The sequence below is a fragment of the Gossypium hirsutum genome, chromosome D05 (genome assembly GCF_007990345.1).
Source record: "Gossypium hirsutum isolate 1008001.06 chromosome D05, Gossypium_hirsutum_v2.1, whole genome shotgun sequence".
In the NCBI taxonomy this organism is placed as follows: Eukaryota; Viridiplantae; Streptophyta; class Magnoliopsida; order Malvales; family Malvaceae; genus Gossypium; species Gossypium hirsutum.
Window position 1 is genome coordinate 26174402 of NC_053441.1, and position 23787 is coordinate 26198188.

The 23787-nt window shown below is 31.1% G+C and overlaps 3 protein-coding genes across 3 annotated transcripts; 2 read left to right on the top strand and 1 right to left on the bottom strand.

The window, feature by feature from the left end:
• Nucleotides 1-662: 662 nt before the first annotated feature.
• On the top strand, nt 663-1903 carry LOC107905848 (blue copper protein). The gene is made up of 2 exons (XM_016832623.2): nt 663-916; nt 1430-1903. The coding sequence occupies exons 1-2, from the start codon at nt 751-753 to the stop codon at nt 1777-1779; spliced, it is 516 nt and encodes a 171-aa protein (XP_016688112.1). The 5' UTR covers nt 663-750; the 3' UTR covers nt 1780-1903.
• A 10839-nt stretch (nt 1904-12742) lies between these two features.
• On the bottom strand, nt 12743-13123 carry LOC107959762 (classical arabinogalactan protein 9-like). The gene has a single exon (XM_016895902.1). It carries the CDS (start codon nt 13121-13123, stop codon nt 12743-12745), a length of 381 nt encoding a protein of 126 aa, XP_016751391.1.
• Nucleotides 13124-22248: 9125 nt separating this feature from the next.
• On the top strand, nt 22249-23090 carry LOC107900788 (uncharacterized). The gene has a single exon (XM_016826503.2). It carries the CDS (start codon nt 22338-22340, stop codon nt 22809-22811), a length of 474 nt encoding a protein of 157 aa, XP_016681992.2. The 5' UTR covers nt 22249-22337; the 3' UTR covers nt 22812-23090.
• Nucleotides 23091-23787: the final 697 nt, after the last annotated feature.

Here is a 23787-nt window from a genome sequence, read left to right on the forward strand (position 1 = left end):
TATCCGATTGGACACTATCTTTTGTAATTAGGACTAATTCCAAATATGAATTACTATTTGATAATAAAAATACAAAAGAAATGCAAAAAGAATTTGAGCGAAAGTTCATCAGCATCTGGGGTTCATAAATTTGAACGTATTTAAACGCATATAATTATCTTTTATTTACGGTTTTGGAGATTATAGGTAGTAGTAGAAATTGTATAAAAGATTTGTAATTATAATTATATTTCAATATCATATTTATTCTATTGTAAGCTTAAGGGGTTGATAACAGTATTTTTTTTTGAAGTTTTACAAGTACATATATGTTCGAGTTATCAAACTATTACACCACAAACAGACTAAGATTTAGTACAATCCAGACTAAAACCAATGAACTAGGTTAAAACCCACATATAATAATTGCACATGATGGGGGTTCGGAGACCCACGCATATAATTATGTATAATAGGCTTCAAGTTTAAATACTCAAGACCCAGAATCTCTGCCGTAACCAAATATTAGCAAGAAAAAGAATTGAATCCATAAAATAATGATTGTAATCACTGCTATTTAAAATAAAAATTGCAGGAAAAAGAAAATCATAGTCACCATGAGGATCATGATTAGAGACCCACAATCCTTTGCATTTGGTATATGAACTGCCCTAAAGTTATATCCTTCGGGAATGAATTGCTTTTCACAAATATTGGTCTTTATGGAAATTATTAAGTGGACCAAAGTTTCTCTGTAATTTTTATAGTGAAATGGCAAGCTTAAGTGTGGGAGTGGCTTGTGTTTTGCTAGTTTTGTGCATGGTTGTGCCTAGTTTGGCCGCAGTTTACACTGTTGGTGACACCTCTGGGTGGACTACTGGTATTGATTATAGCACATGGACTCAAGGCAAGACCTTCAAAGTTGGTGATACCCTTGGTGAGGTTCTTAAATCCCCATCTCATAAATCTATTTTATCTATATAGATTTTTCTTCTTTTTTATTTATAAATGAGTTTGTAGTTTGGAAATAAGAAAGAAGTTGTAGATATCGAGATTTGATAATTAAAAATGTCAAATATCATCTCTTAAAGGTGATTGCATGAATCAACTGAACTAAACCCCGATTCTATTTAAGCATTTTATATTCATATTTGATCCATGAAACTTCAAATTTTCGGTTTTCAAAGTCTAGTAGTTTCATAAACTTTAATTCCATTAAGCCTATTTTATACATCTTTCTTTTTTTTTTATATACAAACGAGTTTATAATAAGAAAATAATAAAAAAAAGATTGCAGATGTTAAAATTCAAATCTCAAATATGACGATTAAAATATTTTATGAATAACTACATGTACGAATCGAATTAAACTCAGATTTCTATTTAAACCTTTCATGATACTTAAATTTTGATCCATCAATTAACAAAATGGAAATTTTGGGTTGTGTAGTTTTCAAGTACCCAACATTTCATACAGTGGACGAAGTAAGTTCTAGTGATTACAGTACATGCACTGTGGGCAATGCAATAAGATCAGATAACAGTGGATCCACCACTGTCACTCTCAAAGCTGCCGGAACTCATTACTTCATTTGTGGTGTTGTTGGCCATTGCGGCAACGGCATGAAGCTCGCTGTCAAAGTCGAATCCAGCAGCTCAACAACAGCAACAACAACGACAACAAACCCAGATTTTTCATATTCTTCATCGAATCGTTCCTCATTTGCGGCTTCTTTCATAACTTGTGTTGCATTGATTGTGATTTTGGTCATAAATGTAAGCTTATGGCAAGAGTTCTAGCCATCGTTCAGGATAGAGGCAGTGCTGATTTTATTGAGGATTATCATATATATATACACTTTGTTTTTATTGAGGATCATCATAATAGTTATCTTTATTATGAATGAGATGGTTGCTTTTCTCATGGCTTTAAGTGCATTAAGTAAGTTACTTTGTTCATTTTATCATGTTCAATGTGGACATTCATTGACATTTTAATTACATATATAAGGCAAGTTTCAAGCATCCGCAATCATACATAAATAAATAGGTTTAAAGATGTAAAAGTCCTCAAAGTTTTTTAAAAAAAGCAATTAAGTCCCTATTTTTTTCATTCAATTAGGTACTTAACTTTTAATATGCATCAAAAAGGCCCTTAGACTTTTTAAAATAAAGCAATTAAGCCCCTGTTTTTTTTTGCACCCAATTGGGTACTTGAACAAAGGCCCCTCAAACTTTTTCAAACAAAGCAATTAAACTGTTGCCTTTTTTTTTGCACTCAATTGGATATTTGAATTGTCAAAATACATCAAAAAGGCCATTTAAATGTTAAAATTAACCACCCCTAATTTTTTTTAGTTAAAGCCACCATGTGTCACAACCACGATATGACATTGGGCAAAAAATGATAAAAAATAAAAATTAATAAAAGTTATAAAAAATTTTAATTTTTAATTTTTAATAAAAAATTAAAATTAGAAAAAAATTAAAAAAATAGTAAAAAATATAAAAGATATAGAAATATAGAAAATTTTTATAAAATCATAAGAAAATTAAGAAAAATGTAAAGAAATATAAAATTCGTAAAAAAATTATAAAAATTATCGTACCAAAAAAATATTTTATAATTTTTCCATAAATTTTATTGATTTTTAGTTTTTATCATTTTTCACCACATATCACGCTGTGTTGCGACATATGATGGCTTTAATTGGAAAAAGTTGGGGGTCATTAACTTTAATGGTCAACAGTTAAAGTTAATGGTAAAAGGGCATTTTGATACATTTTTATAATTTTTTTATTCTAATTTTTAATATTTTTATTAAAATTTAAAATTTTTTATTTTTTATAATTTTTTGCCACATGTCACGCTATGGTTGTGACACGGGGTGACTTTAACTAGAAAAACAATTAGAGGCAGTTAACTTTAATGGTCAAATGTTAAAATTAACGGTCAAAAGGCCTTTTTGATGCATTTTAACAATTCAAGTATTCAATTGAGTGCAAAAAAAAGGGGGCTTCATTGCTTTTTTTAAAAAAGTTTGAAGGCTTTTTAACCATTATGCCAAATAACAAAACTGATTGAGTCTTAGCTTGATTGGCATGAACATTATTGTCAATGCAAAGGACGTGAGTTCGAGTACGCTGAAGCATATCATCCTCCTATTTATGGGTTAAGGAGGGACTATGAACTAGACATTATGTCAAAAAAGAGCAGATATGATCATAATCTATAATAAGATTAATCAAAAACAAAATTAATGTTGATCTCTAAAAGGTTACAATTTGATATTTTTTGGGTATACTAACTAGTTGGTCACCCAACTATTTGGATACTTTCATTTTGGTCACCCAAATAAAAATATTTACAATTTGATCATTATTATTAGAATAATTTTTTATTTTAATCACCCGAAAATTAAATCCTAATCATGATTGATTATGCATGTCACATCATCATTTTTGACTTTTTTTACCCCATTATTGTTCATCATTTTCTTCCCCTCTATGCTACCCTTGCTTTCACCATTCTTCTTCTTCCTTTCTTTTTTTATTTTTAGTCACCGCACCATCTCTTCCTTTACCCATTGCCATCATCATCGAGGGCATTGATTCTCAATTAATTAAAATTTATTGAATTTGTTCCAAAGACAAAAAACTAGGGCACGCATAACGCCATGAATTATTACTTTGATGTATTTGTCGTCAGAGGTGAATCTAGGGGGGTGACAGGGGCCCCGACCCCCCTAAAATGGAAAATTACTATTTAGGCCCTTTAATTTTTTAAATTAGTAAATGTAAAATTGCACTTTGCCCTCCTAAAATTATAAAAATTTGATTTAATCCTTTAAAAATTATAAAGATATAGACTATAAAAAATTAAAATTTCATTCGGCCCCCTAAAAAATTATTTTGGCTTCACCCCTATCTGTTGTATCATTTTCTATACTATTTGCCATATCTTACGGACATTGAAAATAGGTTTAAAAATATGCAACATTTTCTCAACCACATTTGCTCTATTCTTCTTCTTCAAAAATGCTAAATAACTTTTATTTTAACAATGACAGCTAAAGCATATAATGATGCAAACTTGCAAATAGTGTGAAAATTATCTTGTTTAAGTAAACCAGAATAATTAGTAGGGAGGAGTAGCAGATAACTAATGTTTGTTTATTGGAGCTCAAATATATAGATATTCAAACAATGTCTGGTTTATATATTTTGTTAGAATTGTGTGACCTAAATTCTTGTGAAAATAAAATATAACTGGCAAGATCGGGGGATATACAAGTGGCGCACCCGTATAGAAGTTTACTTCCTTTATTTGATGTTGATTCAAATAATGTGTTTTAACTTTATTGTGTTACTTTTATTTGAATTTGATTAGAATATGATTTTACAAACCTACAAATAGACGTAGTCGTCACTCCTCTTGTATTTTTTCCCATGGTTTTACAAACCTATAAATTTTATGTGTTCTTCTTCTTCTCTTTTCGATTCTTAGCCATTATTAACGGTCTATTTTTTACAAACTGGTTCAGAGCTTCTAGGTTGTTCATCTCGATCACGGTAATGATGTCTTTGAAGTATGAAATTCCGCTATTGGTTCACAACACTAGATTCGCGTTGTGACAGATAAAGATGCAGGCAGTTCTTACACAGATGGACTTGGAGAATACCCTGCTAGGGGTAGATAAAATGCCTTCAACATTGACAGAGAAAGAGAAAATGCGTAAAGATCGAAAGGCATAACACAGTTACATATACATTTGTCTAACGAAATTTTACAGGATGTGATGAATGAAAAGACCGTCGCTGCATTATGGAAGAGGTTGGAGCAGCTATGTATGTCAAAAACTCTAACCAGCAAGTTACATATGAAGCAGCGTCTTTATGCTCATCATTTAGAAGAAGGTTCTTCTGTGCACGAATATTTAACAATGTTTAAAGAAATTCTCTTGGATCTTGAGGCTATGTAGGTTCAATATGATAAAGAAGATCTAGGGTTGATTCTACTTTGTTCATTGCCCCAGTCTTATTCAACCTTTAGAGACACGATTTTGTATAGTCGCGAGCCTATCACGGTTGATGAGGTTTTTGATTCTTTAACCTTGTATGATAAGATGAAACATCTTGTGGTTAAACCCGACTCTCAGGGAGAGGGCTCTTTGTTTGTGAGAGACAAAATCGAAATTTTGATGATGATCGTGGAAGGACACAAGAACGAAATCCTCACGGTAAATATAAGGGGAGATCGAAGTCTTCAAACAGACGTAAAACTTGTAACTTCTATAAGAAGAAGAGACAGATTAAATCTGAGTGTTTTAAACTGCAGAATAATATCAAAATGGAGGATACGAATTAAAAGGTCAAACAACCAGAAAAATCCGGTGAAGCTGATGTTGTAGAGGCTATAGTGATGGTGAACTTCTAGTCACTTCTGTCAATAATTGTAAAGTGAGCGAAGAGTGGATCCTTAATTCAGGCTGCACCTTCTACATGTGTCCCAATCAGGATTGGTTTACAACTTACGAAACAATGTTTGAATGTGTTGTTTTGATGAGAAATAATGTTTTGTGTAAAATCGCAGGTGTTGGAACGATTAAAGTTAAGATGTTTGATGAAGTTGTTAGAACACTTAGTGACGTGCAACATATTCTAAAATTGAAGAGAAATTTGATTTCGTTAAGCACTCTTGAATCAAAAGGGTACAAATACACAGCTGAAAGTGGGGTTTTGAAGATTTCCAAAGGTTTTCTCGTTGTGATGAAAGGGCAGAGAAAGACTGCCAAGTTATATGTTTTACAAGGTTTTACTATTACTGGTGATGCAATTGTCGCTTCCTCATCATTGTCAGATGATGATGTTACTAGACTTTAGCATATGCGTTTAGGGCATATGAGTGAGAAAGACATGACAAAATTGAATAAAAGATGACTTCTTAATGGGCAAGAGATTTGCAAACTGAAGTCCTGTGAGGACTGCGTTTTTGGAAAGCAAAAGAGAGTTTGATTCATCAGAGGAATCCATAATACAAAGGGAACATTGGAGTATATTCATTCTGATATGTGGAGGCCATCCATAGTGCCTTCAAGAGGTGAAGCTAATTACATACTCATACTTATTGATGATTTTTCCAGAAAAGTTTGAGCGTTTTTCTTGAAGCAGAAAAGCCATGTGTTTTTCACATTTAAGTCTTGGAAAACTATGATTGAAGAAAAGACAAGAAAACAAATAAAACACCGCCACACAGACAATGGCTTAGAGGTTTATTCTGATAAGTGTAATAAACTGTGCAAGTCAGAAAGGATCATGAGACACTTGACAATTCGTCATACTCCTCATCAAAATGGCATTGCAAAACGAATGAATAGAATGGTCATGGAGAATGTTCAATGTATGTTGTCGAATGCCAACTTGTTAAAGTAATTTTGGGCCAAAGTGACTTCTATTGCATGTTTTTTGATCAACCGATCTCTATCTGTTGCCATTGAGAAAAAGACTCTACAAGAGGTATGGTTTGGTAATCATACTATTATTCTGATTTAAAGATTTTTAGATGTCGTGCGTATGCTGATGTAGATAATGGAAATTAGAACCGAGATCAGTTAAATGTGTTTTTCTTGGTTATAAAGCTGGTGTAAAAGGGTATAAGTTATAGTGTCCTGAAAATAGAAAAGTTGTGATTAGTAGAAATGTTTTTTTATGAAATTGCTATGATGTCTAATTTATCTTTTAAAGACTCTTCCAATAAAGAACAACAAAATCAAGTGGGGCATCAAATTGATCCAGAATCTACAACAAAGTTGACTTCTCAAGCTAGTATAGAAAGTTAAAATAGACTTGTTTCTTCACCACAATACTCTATCGCAAAAAATAGAATTAGAAGAGAGATTAAACCTCCAAAAAATTATGCTGAGGCTGATCTAGTTGCTTATGCTTTAAATGTTGTAACACCCCTAACCCGAACCGTCGCCAGAACAGGGTTACGAGGCATTACCGAACATATCAGACAACTTACGAATAATTCATAAATAAAATGACATTCATAGTATAATTGAATAAGTAAGTCCTTATAATGAACTCTCGAAGTCTAAAACATGTATTAAAAGTGAAATGAGACTTGTTCAAGTACTCCGAATTTTTTTTCGACAGTACCTCTGCTTATTTTCACATAAAACCCCTTGCAATTAAAACCGTATCTATTTCCAAACATAACCAATTCAATCAATTCAATATAATATCAATTTTAAATTTATCAATGTACTAATTAAATTGAAACGGATAAACTTCTTTCATTATAATTCTTAGACTTGTACTATTAACATTTTTAACCATTTATATTCAAAACATAATAACCTTTATATACATCCTATGTACATGCCATATTACCAAAAGAAAATGTACATCACCAAAAGTTTGTTGAAGTCAGGTCTGGCTTTGGATGCTGGTTCAGTACTTGACTTCTACAACCTGCGTACGGAAACAACCGTACGCTGAGTATGCATATACTCAGTGGTATCACTATAACTCAATTTATATTTAAATACACTAAATCACACACACATACTTTTACATTACAATTATCATCACTTAATGAACAATTCAATCTTTTATATTATCATTTGATTATTATATTATTCTTATTTCTTTATTTCAATTCTCACCTTTCACATATGTCATATCAAATTTAGTTTTATCAGTAAATTTATTTCATTTGCCCCTATTAACTTGACTCAGACTCGACGGATACACAGATTCCAACCAACACACCAGTACTACACATTGTACCTTAACGGCACACAGCACTTAAACAATAATTAGTAACGGTAGCAGTAACAGTAACAGTATTCAACACACAAAGTGCTGAATCTGTAATAGTAACAGTAACAGTATTCGACACACAAAGTGTCGAATCTGTAACAGTAACAGTAGTTGGCATATAAATGCTTGATCAGTAAGCTGGCAAAAATCCATACTCTTCCATATCCTATGGCATGCCAACTGTATCCGACTAGCCCGACTAGTTAATAGGGTATTTAATTCACTTTTCAATACAATTTCCATCTTAGTTCAGTATCAATTATAATTTCTTATTTCAATCAGTTTCACAATATTGCAGTAACTCATTACTTTAGTAATTTCACAGTTCAATGCAGTACACATAGCAATATTCAATAACTTCACAATTCAATTTAGTACTCAAAAACAATATTCAGTATTCCATAATGCAGTTCGTTATCAGTCTCACTTTCATTACCCAATCATAAATTTTTATTTTACTAAACACTTACCTTAAAATACTTACCACACATAATTAGTAAATTAAAAACATAATAATGATAAAGTTTGAATTGTAGTGATACAAACTAGAATTCTCTTCGGATTTAATCCTCGACGATCTTTTCTTTTCCTTTTTGGGCTGATGCTTCAGGCTCGATATTAGCTACGAACAATTAAAATAATTTCACAATCATTAGCACAACACAGTTTAATTGCTGAAATTTTTATCTAACTTTTACTTTAATTCCAATTTGAATCCTAACTAAACCTATATATTTTTCTTTCTCAATTCATACCCTTTTGCTACTCAATTTCTTGCCAAACTCACATTTAACTATCTAATTTTTATCATATTTTCATAATTTTGAATTTATTTCAATTTAATCCCTACTCAAAACTTATAGCTTAGTTTACAATTCAATCCTTTATTCAATTCCAATCAAAATTTCTATCAAATAAACCCTCAATTCCATCATTTTTTTTCAACATAAACCATACTAAAAAATCTATTAACTTTCAAAATTTTAACTTAAATCCAAGAGTATTTCACTCTAGAATTCCAAAAACATCAAATTTATAAGAAAAGGACTTGATTAAACTTACCAATTAAATTTCAAGCTTTAAAACCCAAATTTTCCCTTTCTTCTTTCTTTCCTTTTGCTTTCTTGCTCTGTTTTGAAATGGCCTCTTTTACTTTTAGCTTTGTTTCTTTTGTTTTATGTTTTCTTTTCTTTTTTATTCATTTACTTTATTTTATACTTAAGTTAATTAATAATTATAAAATATCTATTTTAATAACAAATATAATTAATACATTTGTACTATATCATAACCTTACATTTGTCTTAATCTAACTAATTTATCAAATAAATAAAATCTTTTAATATAATAATTTAATTAATAAATTTCTTTTACTTAAAATTTAAGAAAATATAAAATTATATTACAAATATACAAATACATATATTACACATGTATTTTATCATATCCATACAATTGACATATTTTGATTTATTTAATAATATAATATCATTATAATTTAATTATCATTAATTATATAATTAAAACAAATAAAATATTAGATTTTATTCCCTTTATACCGCCTCAACTATGCTAAATGGCTTAATTACCATTTTAGTCCTTTTGACTTTCTTTTAATCTATAATTAGACTTTCACTCTTTATTCAATTTGATCCTTTTTCCTAATTACTTTAAATTAAACTAACTTCACTAAAAAAAATCTAATTAAACACACTATCAGAATCATAATTTTAATTACTCATAATAATTATTTACTAACTCGATTTACTAAGACAGAGGCCCAATAACACACTTTTTTGGTGCCCACGGATTTTGGGTCGTTACGAATGTGGTTGAAGATATATATGCGAACCAAGAGCCATCTACTTATTCTGAGGCAGTTAGCTGTGAAGACTTAGAAAAGTGGATATTGTCATGCAAGAGGTGATAGAATAACTCCATAAAAATAGAACATGGAATCTTATGAAGCTTCCTAAGGGAAAAAAGATTGTTCGTTGTAAATGGGTGTTTAAAAAGAAAGAATAGACTTCAGGAGTTGAAGAACCTAGATATAAAGCAAGGCTTATTGCAAAGGGTTACAGTCAAATTCTAGGTGTGGACTTCACAGATGTGTTCTCTCTAGTTGTAAAACATAGTTCGATTCGAGTTTTACTTGATCTTGTGACCATGTATGATTTAGAGCTTGAGCAGTTAGATGTAAAAACTGCATTTTTGCATGAAAAACTTGAGGATGATATCTACATGCAACAACCAGAGAGATTTATAGCCTCAGAAAAAGAGGACTATGTTTGCTTGTTGAAAAAGTCTCTTTATGGTTTGAAATAGTCACCAAGACAATGCTATAAGAGGTTTGACTTCTTTATGACTTCTCATTATTTCAAAAGAAGTAGCTTTGACAGTTTTGTTAATTTTAAGAAAAACAGTGATGGTTGTTTTTTATATCTACTCCTCTATGTTGATGACATGTTGATAGCATCAAAAGATAAATGAGAGATAAGAAAGGTCAAAGCCTAGTTTAGTGAAGAATTTGAGATGAAAGATTTGGGACCAGCAAAGAAGATACTTGCTATAAAGATTCTCATAGATAGAAAAGTAAGTAAATTGTACCTCAGTCAGAAAACGTACATTGAAAAAGTTCTTTGCAGGTTCAATATGCATAATCCTAAGCCTGTTAGTACTCCTTTAGCAGCCCATTTCAAACTTTCATCGTCTTTGTCTCCACAATCAGATGATGAGATTGAGTACAAGTCACATGTTTAATATTCTAGTGCAGTGGGATCCCTCATATATGCTATGATTTGTTCATGTTTAGATTTATCATATGTAGTCAGTACAGTTAGCAGATACATGGTGAATCCCGGTAAAGAACACTAGAAAGTAGTTTAATGGATTTTGAGATACTTACGAGGTACTACTAATGTTTACTTATAGTTTGGAAGAACTAGAGATGGAGTCATTGGGTATGTAGATGCTGAGTTTGCTGGAGACCTTAATAGAAGAAGATCTCTCACAGGTTATGTTTTTACAATTGAGGGTTGTGCAATCAGTTGAAAAGTCATTTACAAACTACTGCCGCTTTGTCTACCACTGAAGCTGGGTACATGGCGATTACTGAGGCTTGTAAAGAAGCTATTTGGTTAAAGGGGCTCTTTAGTGAACTTAATGAAGACTTTCAAATTAGTACAATATTTTGTGACAGTTAGAGTGCTGTCTTCCTTACGAAGGACCAAATATATCATGAGAGAACAAAGCACATTGATGTTCGGTATCATTTTGTTTGTGATATTATTACTCGTGGCGATATTGTTGTGAGCAAAATTAATACTTATGATAATCCTGCAGATATGGTGACTGAGTCACTTCCTATAATCAAGTTTGAGCATTGCTTAGACTTGATTGGTGTTCATTGTTGAAGATAAACTCTTAAGAGGTTTCATGGGAGAGGTGGAGAACTTGTTTGTTGAGAGTTCGTGAAGAAGAACTTGTCCGTTGAGAATTCGTGTCAAGGTGGAGATTGTTAGAATTGTGTGACCCAAATTCTTGTGAAAATAAAATATAAGTGGCAAGATAGGGGAATTTACAAGTGGCATCTGTATAGAAGTATACTTTCTCTATTTGATGTTGATAAGAATAAGATGTTTTAACCTTATTGTATTACTTCTATTTGACTTTGAATAGAATATTGTTTTACAAATCTATAAATAGATGTAGTCGTCTTTCCTTTTGTATTATTTGAATTCGACATAGTAAATTATTTTCTCTCTGCTTGTGGTTTTTTTCCCAAAAGGGTTTTCACGTAAAATTTTGTATCTTCTTCTTCTTCTCTTTTCGATTTTTAGCCATTATTGACGGTCTATTTTTCATATATTTGAAGTTATTTATCATGCTGTCGATTTAGGACAGGTTAGCCAGGATACAGTCTTTTGTCTGAAAGTTTTGTTTGAGATTGTTCTATCAAGTTCGTTGTTGAACATCATATATGTGATAGTAAAGAAACTAAGCCTTTTTTTTTCTCTTTTGGCTATAGATTGAAGGATCTTATGTTCAAGGAATTGGGTTCTTTTTACTTGAGGAATACACCACAAATTCAGATGGATTAGTGATTACAAGATCCCTAAAATGGACACCATTCCCAAACAATTCAATGTTGAAATCCTCAACAATGGGAATCATAAAAACCATCTTCATTCTTCCAAAGGCAAGTTTCGATTCTTTTTCTCCATGTTCCAAAGTTAATCATAGTAAATATCTAACTCAACTGAATAGATTGACGATTATTTCTCTGAGAATGACCAAAAATGCATATCTAATTGCAAGACATCGTGCTTAACTATAACTTTGTACTGGTTTCCTTCTTTTCCCTTGCAACTTCTGCTGAAGTGCCATTAATGCTAGCAATTTCATTTGTTTTATTCTCAAGCTGTGGCCCACTTCCCAACAGCAGGTGAAGATATGGTGTGGTGGCTAGAAGCAGGGAGCCAAGAAAAAAGAATGATGGAGGCAGGGGTGGCATAGTGGGGAAGAAGATGATGAACAATAGTGGTAGGATAAAAAAGGATGATATCGCATGAACGGTCAATTACTTTAGAGATTTAATATTTTGCTGACTAAAATGAACAAAATGAAAACATTTAAAAAATTGAGTGAATCCAGTGATTGTACTGATTACAAATATCCACAATCAAAACTAACCTATTTTTTAAAGTATTTAAAAAACTGATCCAAAACCTTAAATATTTTATAAAATTCGCATATAAATCAAATTTACCCGAATAATAATAAATAGATAACTATAATAATAATCGAATAACTCTCAGCCGTCAAAATGACAAAAAGTCATGAGCACCATTAAAATATATGTGTATATATATAAGAAATCCTGATAAAATTTCTACTAAAATTAATATTTTATTCAATCTAAAACACTTTTCTAAAGTCAAATCTTGGTCAACAAATGAAGAGCTGCCAAAATAACTGCAACGGCCAATCCAATGGCGACGTTCAAAAGAGGAGCTGCAGATAAATCTGGTGTCTGACTGATGGAGGAAGCGGGAGTAACAATGCTAGGAATAGTAGTGGGAGCCAAAGGAGGAATTGAAAGAGAACTGGTAGGAGAGGAAGTCGGAGAAGATTCATGGGATGAAGGAGAAGGAGAAGGAGTGGCGGTTGACGGCGGAGAAGCTGGTGGCGAAGCGGTGGGAGCGGTGGTTGGAGAGGGAAATGACGGTGACTTGGTTGGCGTATTGCTGTGAGCTTTGCCGAGAGCGCAGGTAGCTACTAGAGTCAAAAGAACCAAGCAAACGAAGGATTTCGACATTTTCAAGCTTAAAAAAAAAATCGGAACAGTCCAGAGGCGGACGAGAAGAGGAGATGAAAGCTGATATATATATATATATATAAAAGGTGGAATCTCTTTTGAACTAACTAAAATGGATTATTATCATTTTAAATTTCAAAATCTAATAAAATTGAAAAACTTTGATTAAATAAATTTATTTATAAAAATATTTTGTCACATTTAAAAATTTCCATTAACGCACAATTTATATTAATTAAATTTAAATTATGTATATAATAAATAATTATATATTCAATGTATAAATTTTTATAAAAAAAAATTAGGGGGTTGAGGCGAGAAATGGCTTGATGAACTGTAGATTTATTTTACTTTTGTTTATGATTTTGTATCTAAATAAAATATTTAAGATAATTGTTTGGTAAGTTAATATTTGATACATTATTGTAAAATATTTTAATTCCGTAAGCATACTTCAAATATTGTGTATATTCTAATACTTTATTTTTTTATAGTATTTTTGTGCGAAGTTTTAAAAATTCCAAATTAAATAAGGGTAAACTATAAAAATAGTTACTTTTGTTTGCCCCGGATTACATTTTAGTCATTTATATTTGAAATGTTACGTTTTAGTCATTTACGTTATCATTTTGCTACGAAGTAGTCAATCAGCCATTCCGTTACCTCTCTAACGACAACCCTACGTGGCAGTCCAAATAGGTTTTAAATGTCAACTTGGATGCCCAACTGGGATGAGAATAGTTTTTTTAGTCAAAATGGAAAAGAAAACTAAAAGAAAAATGAGACGAATGATTTTTCAAACATAAATAACTAAAATGTAATATGAAACAAACAAAAATGGCTATTACCCATTAAATAATTTTTGTTATTTGATAGATTGGTAGTAAGATGTTTTAATTTTACAAACATTGTTAAAAACTACCACATAACCTTAATTGTTGTTTAAAAAATCAGATATACAACAGATGATAGTTTTTTAACCTACTTATGGAGTTTACAAAATCTCCACCACTAATGTGTCCGATAATAATCTTATTATTTATCATTGAAATTTTAATATCATAATATTTTTTCTTAAAAAAATTATAAGAATATCTTAGATAATATTTTTAATAATTAATTTTTTGTTAAGTTAATTAAATATTATCAAAATATAACTATAAATTAGAATTGAAAGTAGGCAAGCATTAACATAAGTATTGACACAAGTAGACATAAAAAAGAAGAAGAAGAATAAACACGTAAAGTTAGTTACATAATTGGAGCTTAACGAATTCTATTACTAAGCTCGCGATACGAGCATTAATTTAAATCCAATATATTCTAATTTTTGGATAATTACAGTGTAATAAAACGATTTTAACTCTCAACTTACCAACTATAAGTCGACAATAATCAATGCATTTAATAATAGTTCCTACAATAATATATACACTTAATAATAATTCCTCACTTTCTAACATTTTTACTTACCAAAATACACAAAATAAAACCTTTTATATATGTGATCTTTCTCGTGTTAAACTTTTAAAGAACTAGATTTTCTATATATAGGTTGCAAAATCTCTTGATCAAGCTCAAGATATTCGAGATATTATAATAATTTAAATTTATATTTGTTTGCTATGGAATCTAGAATGAAAACTATATAATATTTAGTATAATTATAATAATGTGAGAATAATATTTTTAATATGACAAGCGTTTTATATAAAAATGATTTTATATGACAATAATCCCTATTATATTTTTGTTTAAATTAATTATTGTCAATCGGTCCAAAAGCTACTACCTCTTATTATCAAACATCAGCAAGTACAAGTCCATGAAATTATCATATTTTATATATAATATAATGGGTCATACTTTTAATTTTTAATTTTTACAGTTTCAGTGAAATTATCATACTTTTCAGTTAAAATTGTAGTAAAAATTAATCAAACTCTTTAAATCAACCTGGATAGTTATTTTCCATCTTTAAATAAATTTGTTACTGATGCATAAAAAAAAAACCAAATTAATTCCCATGAACCCTTGAATTAATTAAAATTACATTTTTTCCCTTCCTTCTAAGCATGAAGATAATTCAATGTCCAAATTTAAAAAAGTAAATTAAATTGCAGAATCACAATATATATATATATATTTGGTGAAAATAAAATAGAACTATTACAAAATATTAGAAAATCTCAAGAGGAGAAGTTTCATATAATTGTACACCCTCCTTCCTGCCAGGCCATCTTGGTATTACTATTAGCTTCTCCGTTCTTGTCTCTAGGAATATATTCAATCAACCAATTTTCCTTATTTTGTAAAAGCTATAAGATACACTAGAATTTGATCTCTTCCATATTGTCTATCTATATCACAATTCTATCATGTATTCTATTTTGTGTCAACGTCACACCATCGAGAATGCCCCACAATTCAGCTTCAAAAACAGAACATTTACCCAACCTGCAATTGAACCCGAGTAACCAATTGCCACTGAATCACAACATATACACTAAAACTATTAAAAAAACACAATTGAATACAATTTCCTCGTTCTTAATTGTGGCAATAAATCATGTTATTGAAGATAAAAAAGAAAAAAAACTCTACAACATAGAATGTAAAGAGCATAAATATGTAATACATACCAAATTTAAATTATATTTTACAATCAATTATAATTTTTATTTGACTTTGTTTATTTTTTTTATTAGATATCATTTTATATAAAGCTGTTAGTTATTGTTGAAATAAGCTACTCAAATTCTGAGTATTATAAACTCTTTCTCTATACATGTAATTATGTGTAGCACACTAATTCCTAATGTAATTTATTACTTTGTTTTACATTATCTACAAATGAATTTCTTTTGTATGGAATACCACCATTTTTAACTTTTTAATATTTTTTTATTAGATTTTAGTTTGATTTCGGGAAAGACAGTTATGAGATCGAAAAAGAGAAGTAAAGTTTGCTAGTCAAAGGTGATGATTTACCGTAGTGATTATTCTTTTTTAGGAGATGAATAGCTTTAGAGGAAATAAGGATTTTTTTTCTAAAAAAAAAGTGAAAATAAAAAAATAGAGTAAGGATGAAACTTCCCGTAGGAGTACATCTCGAAATATAGATTTTGAGTTAATTTCATTTTAGGTCTAATTATATGTTTACTACTTTAATTTCTTATGTCATTTAAGTAATTTTGTTTTAATGTCTTCTTTTATTTACATCATATTTAAGTCATTTTATGATATTTTTTATTTTAAATTTTTTAATTAATAAATAATCAATTTATTATATTTTGGTATAAGACCTCTTAGTAGCCATATATGTTCTAATTGAGCTCAAAATCGAGTTAAATCAGACTTAATTAAGAAATGCAAATTCGCTTAACATTATTTTCTTTATGGAAATTAAATATTTTATTTGGGTTTTGGTGAATGTAGGAAATGTTGAGTACATGTTATTTTTTAAAGTGATGTCAAATGTTATATTTAAATCAAAACTCAACCAGGCTGGCCAAGAAATTTGGGGAACCAACATTACAGGCTGCAAAATCATCTTAAGCCCACTCCTAGCTTCCAAATATTTTATATTTTTATATATTTTGGAGAAGCGTGAGAGAGCACTTATTTCGTTTATTGTTAGGAACCTTTTTTAGTACAGATTTTACTGTAGACAAACATGTAATGTTCATTTTTGTAACTTGGGAGAAAAATTATCTTGGCGATGTTTAATTAACTGATTAACTAAAATTAATAATATAATTTTATTTTGCACTAAATAGATTCATGTTCAATTTATAACTAAGCTTTTAAAAAAAATTAATGATAAATTTAGTCACTAGCATTTGCATATTTTATCAAAATGGCCCTAATTGTATGTATTAGCCTTTTTTGGCTATCAACCTTTATTCTTTTTTTTTTTTCTCTCAATCGGCTTTTTCTAAGAGATTTAATGAATAAATTTAAGGTTTCAAATTTTCTTTTCTTTCAAAAGGTTTACAATCTTTTATGCGTTTATTTATTGAGAAGTTTTTCTACCGAGTTAATTTTTTTTAGATAATTACGTTTATTTTATTTAAATTAAGATTTATTTTTTAAATTTAATGTATTATTTATTTTATTATTTTCCGCAAGTAATTATCTTATTGGGTTGTCTAAGTAATAAATTACATCTCATTAAAAATATTTCACATATGAAATTTCACATCATCCCAGTTAAATTTTTTAATGGTACTTTCATTAAATCTGTTAGAAAAAACAGATTGAAAAAAAGAACAAAAGTTGATGGCCAAAAAAGACTCAAAAATACAATTAGAACCATTTTGACAAAATATACAAACATTAGTGACTAAATTTATCATTAAACCTTTAAAAAAATTGCATAACCAATTTCCGTGTACATGTCCAACTTTTACAATCAATTGCAAGGAAAACATGCAAATGCAAAAGGTAGGCAAATTCAACAAAATTTTAGAATTATCATCAACTTCTTTCAAAGCCGTTGAAAGAAACAGTTAAATGGAATTCCATTTTTCAACTTTTTTTTTGTCGGTGTAAACAACAATGGTTACTTATTTGTACAATTAGTTTTGCGTATTTTTTTGTTGACATTTTTGTGTAATTTCAAGGATATTTTCGGACTTTATTATCGTTAAGGTAGTGTTTGAAAAGTTATTGGGTTATTAAATTTGAGTGTAATTACTCATAATTATTGATTATTGTGAAAACTTAATTTCGTCCGAGCCTAAACAAAAAAACCAAACAGAAAAAAATAAGTAAAACAAAATTAATTAGAGTCCAGAGTCCACTTATAACAAATTATTGGCCCAAAATTACAAGCCCAAACGACCCAAAATTAAAAAAAAACCCTAACTGCCCAAATGGCCCAAACACCTAAACTGTTTCAGACTAAACAAAAACCCTACCCTAGCTCGCGTCGCACCCTAGACTGTACCGCCATCGCTCCTAGCCTCTGCCACCATCAACTGCTCTTCAACCACCACCTGCAAAAAACAGCAAACAACACGCAAATAACAGTAGCCAAGCAGGGATAAAAAAAAAAGAAAAAGAAGAGAGATTTTAATCTAAAAACGACTATAAAAGCCGAATCTTTGTAATGTTTTAGGGGGTCTTTTTTTCTGAAATAGAAATCGAAATAAAAAAAACACAAACAAAGCAATCAAAATACAAAATTGAAAAAAAAACTTCAAAAGTAATCTTTTTTATTTTTCTTTTTTTGAATATGTTATTATATATATAAATAAAAAAAAACTCACTTGGTGTTCGTTTTCTGCCGTTGGGAGCCGAAGGGTTCTTTGCATTTTTGGCGATTTTTTGGCTAGTTTCTAAAAAACGACCCTAGATTTGGCTTAAGGAGCCGAAATGATAAAAAATGAGGTTTCTTTTGTATATGTGAATTGTATATATGCCATATGTATGAAATTGATCACATATCCGATAATGCCCGATAAATAATAAGTCCCGTTTGGATAAAGGAGATTCGATGGATACAGGGTTCCCGAATTGGTTATGGTCCTCTATATGTTGCGGACACACCATAGCTTGAAAGAGTGTCCTGTTATTAGCTCTTATGAACATCCCGATATATGGCCCTCTTGAGCTTCTCGTTATATGGTTCTTGCGAGCTTCCCGTTAATAGCTCTTCGGATCCTGATTGGTTGTAATCCTGCATGTGTTGTGGACACACCACAGCTCTTATGAGCATCCCAATATATGGCTCTCTGGAGCTTCCCGATATAGCTCGCTTGAACTTCCTAATATATGGCTATCTGGAGCTTCCTAATTAATGGCTCTTCGGAGCTACCCATTATTGGCTCGCATGAGCTTCCCGATTATGGCTTTTATGAGCTTCCCATTATACAACCCAGATAAGCTTTCCGTTACATGGCACACATGAGCTTCATGTTATATGGCTCGAGAGAGGGCTTCCCGTTTAAGTGCTCACCCGAATATGAATTGACGGATTTCAGATTCGTACACTTCATGTGTACTACCTTTGTATCCATCGATATTTTAAATGATTCAACGGGTAAAGTTCTGATGTGAGATGATATGAATTCAAGATGAATTACTATGATAAATACTTGAAATACAAAGATATGATATGTACATGTTCATGGACACTTGAAGTGATAAATACATGTATGTGGAAATTGAATATTGATGAGCTCATTCATGTTTCTTGGTATTTATGTGAATTACTTGACTAACATGCTCGATGAGGATATGTGCTAGGCAATTGACCAAATTGGTTTGAACATGTTTATTTGGTTACCTTAAATGTGAATTTAATTGGTAAGTTAAATTCCTGTTATACGAACTTACTAAGCTTTAAAACTTACTCTGTTTTTATTTCCTCAGTTTTATAGTAATTCAGAAGCTCAATTTGGTTGGAAGCTAGTTGGAGCAACATCACACTATCCATCGGCTCATTTCGATATAATTAGTAAATTACTTTTGGTTATAATGGCATGTAGAGATTGAATTGGGCCATTAATGGTATGTATGGGATTTGGTTGTAACTAACCTTTAGTGATAGATATGTTTTGAAAAGTATATAAGAGTTTAGACATAGTTGATATGTATTTGAAATGGATGAGTGGTGGAAATCATATGGATAAATTGATAAATGGATGAAATGGCATATTTAGTACAAAGATGTTTTTATATGTATTAGATTAACTTGATAAAAATGAAAACTTGGTCATATGTGTCAATATGTCCTATTTGATACTTGATATTGGCTTGATTTGGATGTATTGTATTGACTTGAAAATATGTTTAAGTGTTTATGTAGGTGGAAAGCAAATTTGGGTAAGAAATATGGCTTGAAAATAGCCCTATTTCGTCCACAGAGGCAGAGACACGAGCGTGTGTCTCAACCGCGTGTGACACACGGCCTAGCACATAGGCGTGTATTTTGGCCGTGTGTTCCCTGCATCTTAAAAATTTCAAAATAGATGCTCAAAGTTGATCACACAACCTGGCATACAGGCGCATGGCTTGGTCGTATGACCCCTAAACCTATTTAATGAAAATTATTATGTTCACACGGCCTAGCACACGAGCGTGTGACTTGGCCGTGTGACCTAAGTCAGAGAGTTACACAAGTATGAACACAGGTTGGGACATGGCTATGTGCCTTACTTCGAATGCCCACACGGCTTGAGACATGGGCGTGTCTCTTGGCTGTGTGAGCCATACGGCCTGACCACACGGGCGTGTGCCCTCTGTACCTTGATAAAATTTTGAGATTTTACGAAAAATTCTCTGAGTTCACAATTTAGTCCTGACTTGATTCGAATGTGTATTTTGAGCCTCGATGGCTCATATAGGGGACAATATGATTGATTTATGATTGGTTTCTGATATGAATGTGAAATGATATAAAATGTCTGTATTTGATCTGTAAATTCTAGTAATGCTCTGTAACCTTATTTCAGCGACGGATATGAGTTAGAAGTGTTACAGGAAAAGTCTTGAAAATCGAAGGATTGGTAGTGAAATATACCATGGAAATTTCAAAGACCTCAAAGGGGTAGATTCTTTACATGGCTTGTTCTTAAATAAAAGCTGATGACTGACGTGGAGCTTGTTAAGCAGGGAACATGGTATAATAGCTTGTGTGGTATATGTGGTTATCATTCTGAAGATATTTTGCATGTTTTCCAAGACCGTCCGATAGTTAAAAAAATTTAGAGGCAAGTTATCCTAGATGAAACCAATGAGAGCTTTTTTACAAGAGACCTTCTTCAATGGTTAAAGTCTAATTTGCAGAGCCTTACAAAACTAGTCATCGGTAAGGTAAATTGGTTATGTTTATCTGGTTTACTAACCTGGCGAATTTGGAAGAATCAGAACCTTTTTCTTTTTCAGGACGTCTCCTGGAACACATGTGAGGTTATTAAGATTTCACATATATGGGCAAAATAGTTTGTTTCTTTTCCCAGAGAGGACGTATCTAGACAGAAGGAACAAATTTCAATAGCCGAGATGTCGAGAAGTTGGATCAATCTCTGCACTGATGTGGCTGTCCAGATAGTTTCAGGTGGTGCTGCAACGGGGGGAGTCATAAGGAATGGAAATGGGAGTGGATTATGGGATATAATAGATATTTGGGCAAATGCTCAGTCTTTGACACTGAACTGTAGGATATTCTTGACGGTTTAGCTCTCATTCAAAACAGGTGCTATGATGGTGTGCTAATACAAATAGATAGCTTGGAGGTGGTTAAGGCCATTCAGGATTCGTTTTTGTCAAGTTCGAACTCTGCCCTCATTAGAGGCATTCATCATCTGCTGTTGAATGCAAGCTCGTAGGGTATTCAACATTTTCCAAAGGATTGCAATAAAACTGCTGGCTACTTGGCCAAGATAGCCATTGATACAAACCAAAAATTGAAGATTTTTTATGAGATTTTGAGAGAGGTGCTCGCACTTTCTCTTATAACTCAAACAAGTGGCAACTCTATTCAAAGAATTATTATGTAATTAAAGTATTTTATCTGCTTTACTTTAACAAAAGAATATATGTGTTATTGTTTAATTTCAAATGTTTTAACATTTATTATTATAGTACGAGGATAGCATAGATATACTTGGATAAAAGCTTTTACATATTTTAATAATTAAACTATTAAGCTTATCAGTTTATAAATATAATTATTATTATCATATGAGTAAAGTTTCGAATCGATTCAACATTTTTTTAATTGTTTTTATCGATAAATATTTAATTTTATTATTTTAATTTATTAAAACTCAAATGTGCATAATATAAATATTAATATATTAATATATAAAAAAAAGAACTCTCACTTTATCGAGGATGGAGCCCTATTTATTAATTTGTGTGATTTTCTACGCCGACCTCACAGAAAGCTTGTTCCATTCCACACTCCACCGGTTTATACACAAACCATCTTAACCACCGACTCAGCAATATGTGGACCCTTTCCACCTACCTATCAATCACAGCCGTTCATTTATTCCATATCAAACCTTTTCCATCACCCGCTTAAAGTAACACACAAATAAAACATAAATACTTCTATATAATAAATAAATAGCACACAACAGTCAAACCTCCTCAATATCCTTCACCCATGATGAAACCTCTAGGAAACCTCACCCAAACCCAAGTTTTGGTTCCATAAATACATAGTTTAGGCATCATTGCTAAGAAGACCCTAAGAAAAATGAAGTTATTAAGAAGATCATCATCAAAGGGTGGGCGATCCAAGCCCAATGAAGGTTGCAAAAGACACCCAAAGCATCGCCAATCTCCGGGGGTTTGTTCACTTTGTTTAGTCGACAAACTCTCTAAGTTACCATCACCACCTCATTGCACTTCCACTATTCGTACTGCTACTAAACTTGCAGATTCCAATTGTTCTCCATCATCATCTTCTTCTTCTTTGTCATCTCCCTGTTCTTCAGCTTCAGATTCAGCTTTATATTCTTCTTCTTCATCTCCCATGCATCGTTATCGTTTTGGTAAAGATCGGGGTGCGGGCTCTTCGTTTTCTTTGTTATGGTTCAGTGGGAAGAATTTACTCACTAAAAGCAGATCAGTAGCTTTTGTTTCGAGAATCGAAAACAACGGTTATGATGATAAGAAGAAGAAGAAGAAGAAGATCAATGGTGGGTTCTTGTCAAAGTTTATACATTAATGGTGGTGGGTTTTTTTATTTGTTTTCATGCACCAGTTTTCTTGATAAATTACAGTAGTAAGAAGAGATTATATTAAAGCAGAAGATCAATTACAATATATTAGATATATTTTTGCATATATTGATTCTCGTATTTTGATTCATCTTAGCATATTATATGTAAGGTATTCTACTTTCCCAAACATTTATTTCACTAATGTTTTATTATTCCCATTTGTTGTTCTTTTCATGGGAAGGAAAACGTTGTTTTATTCTATAGGTTTCGAGTTTTTCTTTTAAGTTTTTTCCTTACATATCAGCTTTAAAATTCGTGACTAGCATATATCTCTTAATTAACTTATAAAATACGAAAAATAGATAACATTATAGTATCTTGCATGTCTAGTTGAAAATTAGGAAAGAATCTGAAATATTTGATATGAAACATAAATATATATATGAAAAAAACCTTATAAAAATCAAAGAACATAAATACAGGCAAGGAATTTCATGGGGTTTGCTAAAATTCAAAAGAAGGAATGCAGCATGGTTTGACGTAATGGAACAGGGCCTACAAAGTAAATATAAAAATCAAATAAAATAGGAAAGCCTATATTGACAGCTTGGTAAAATTAATACCACATGCATGTCTCCAGCTTCTTAGCAGCTTCCTCCATATGATGATCATCAGCCAGTTCAACCTTTTTGAATCTGCCTCTCTCTCTACAAAATTATTAACAGCTGGCCATAAACCCTAAAAATTCAGATCAAATACATGTAAATTTAGTATTTTTATTTAAAATGAGTAACTCAACTCATAGATAGAATATATTTCTACTAATAAAACAAAGAAGAAGAAGAAGAAGATGTCAAAGATAGATTAGCTAATGTTATCTTAACTGACCATAGAATTTAAAATTAGCTTAAACTAATATCTTGGAACCAAACTTTTATTCTATTAACCTACCACTCTATACTATGGAAGGCATAACATGAC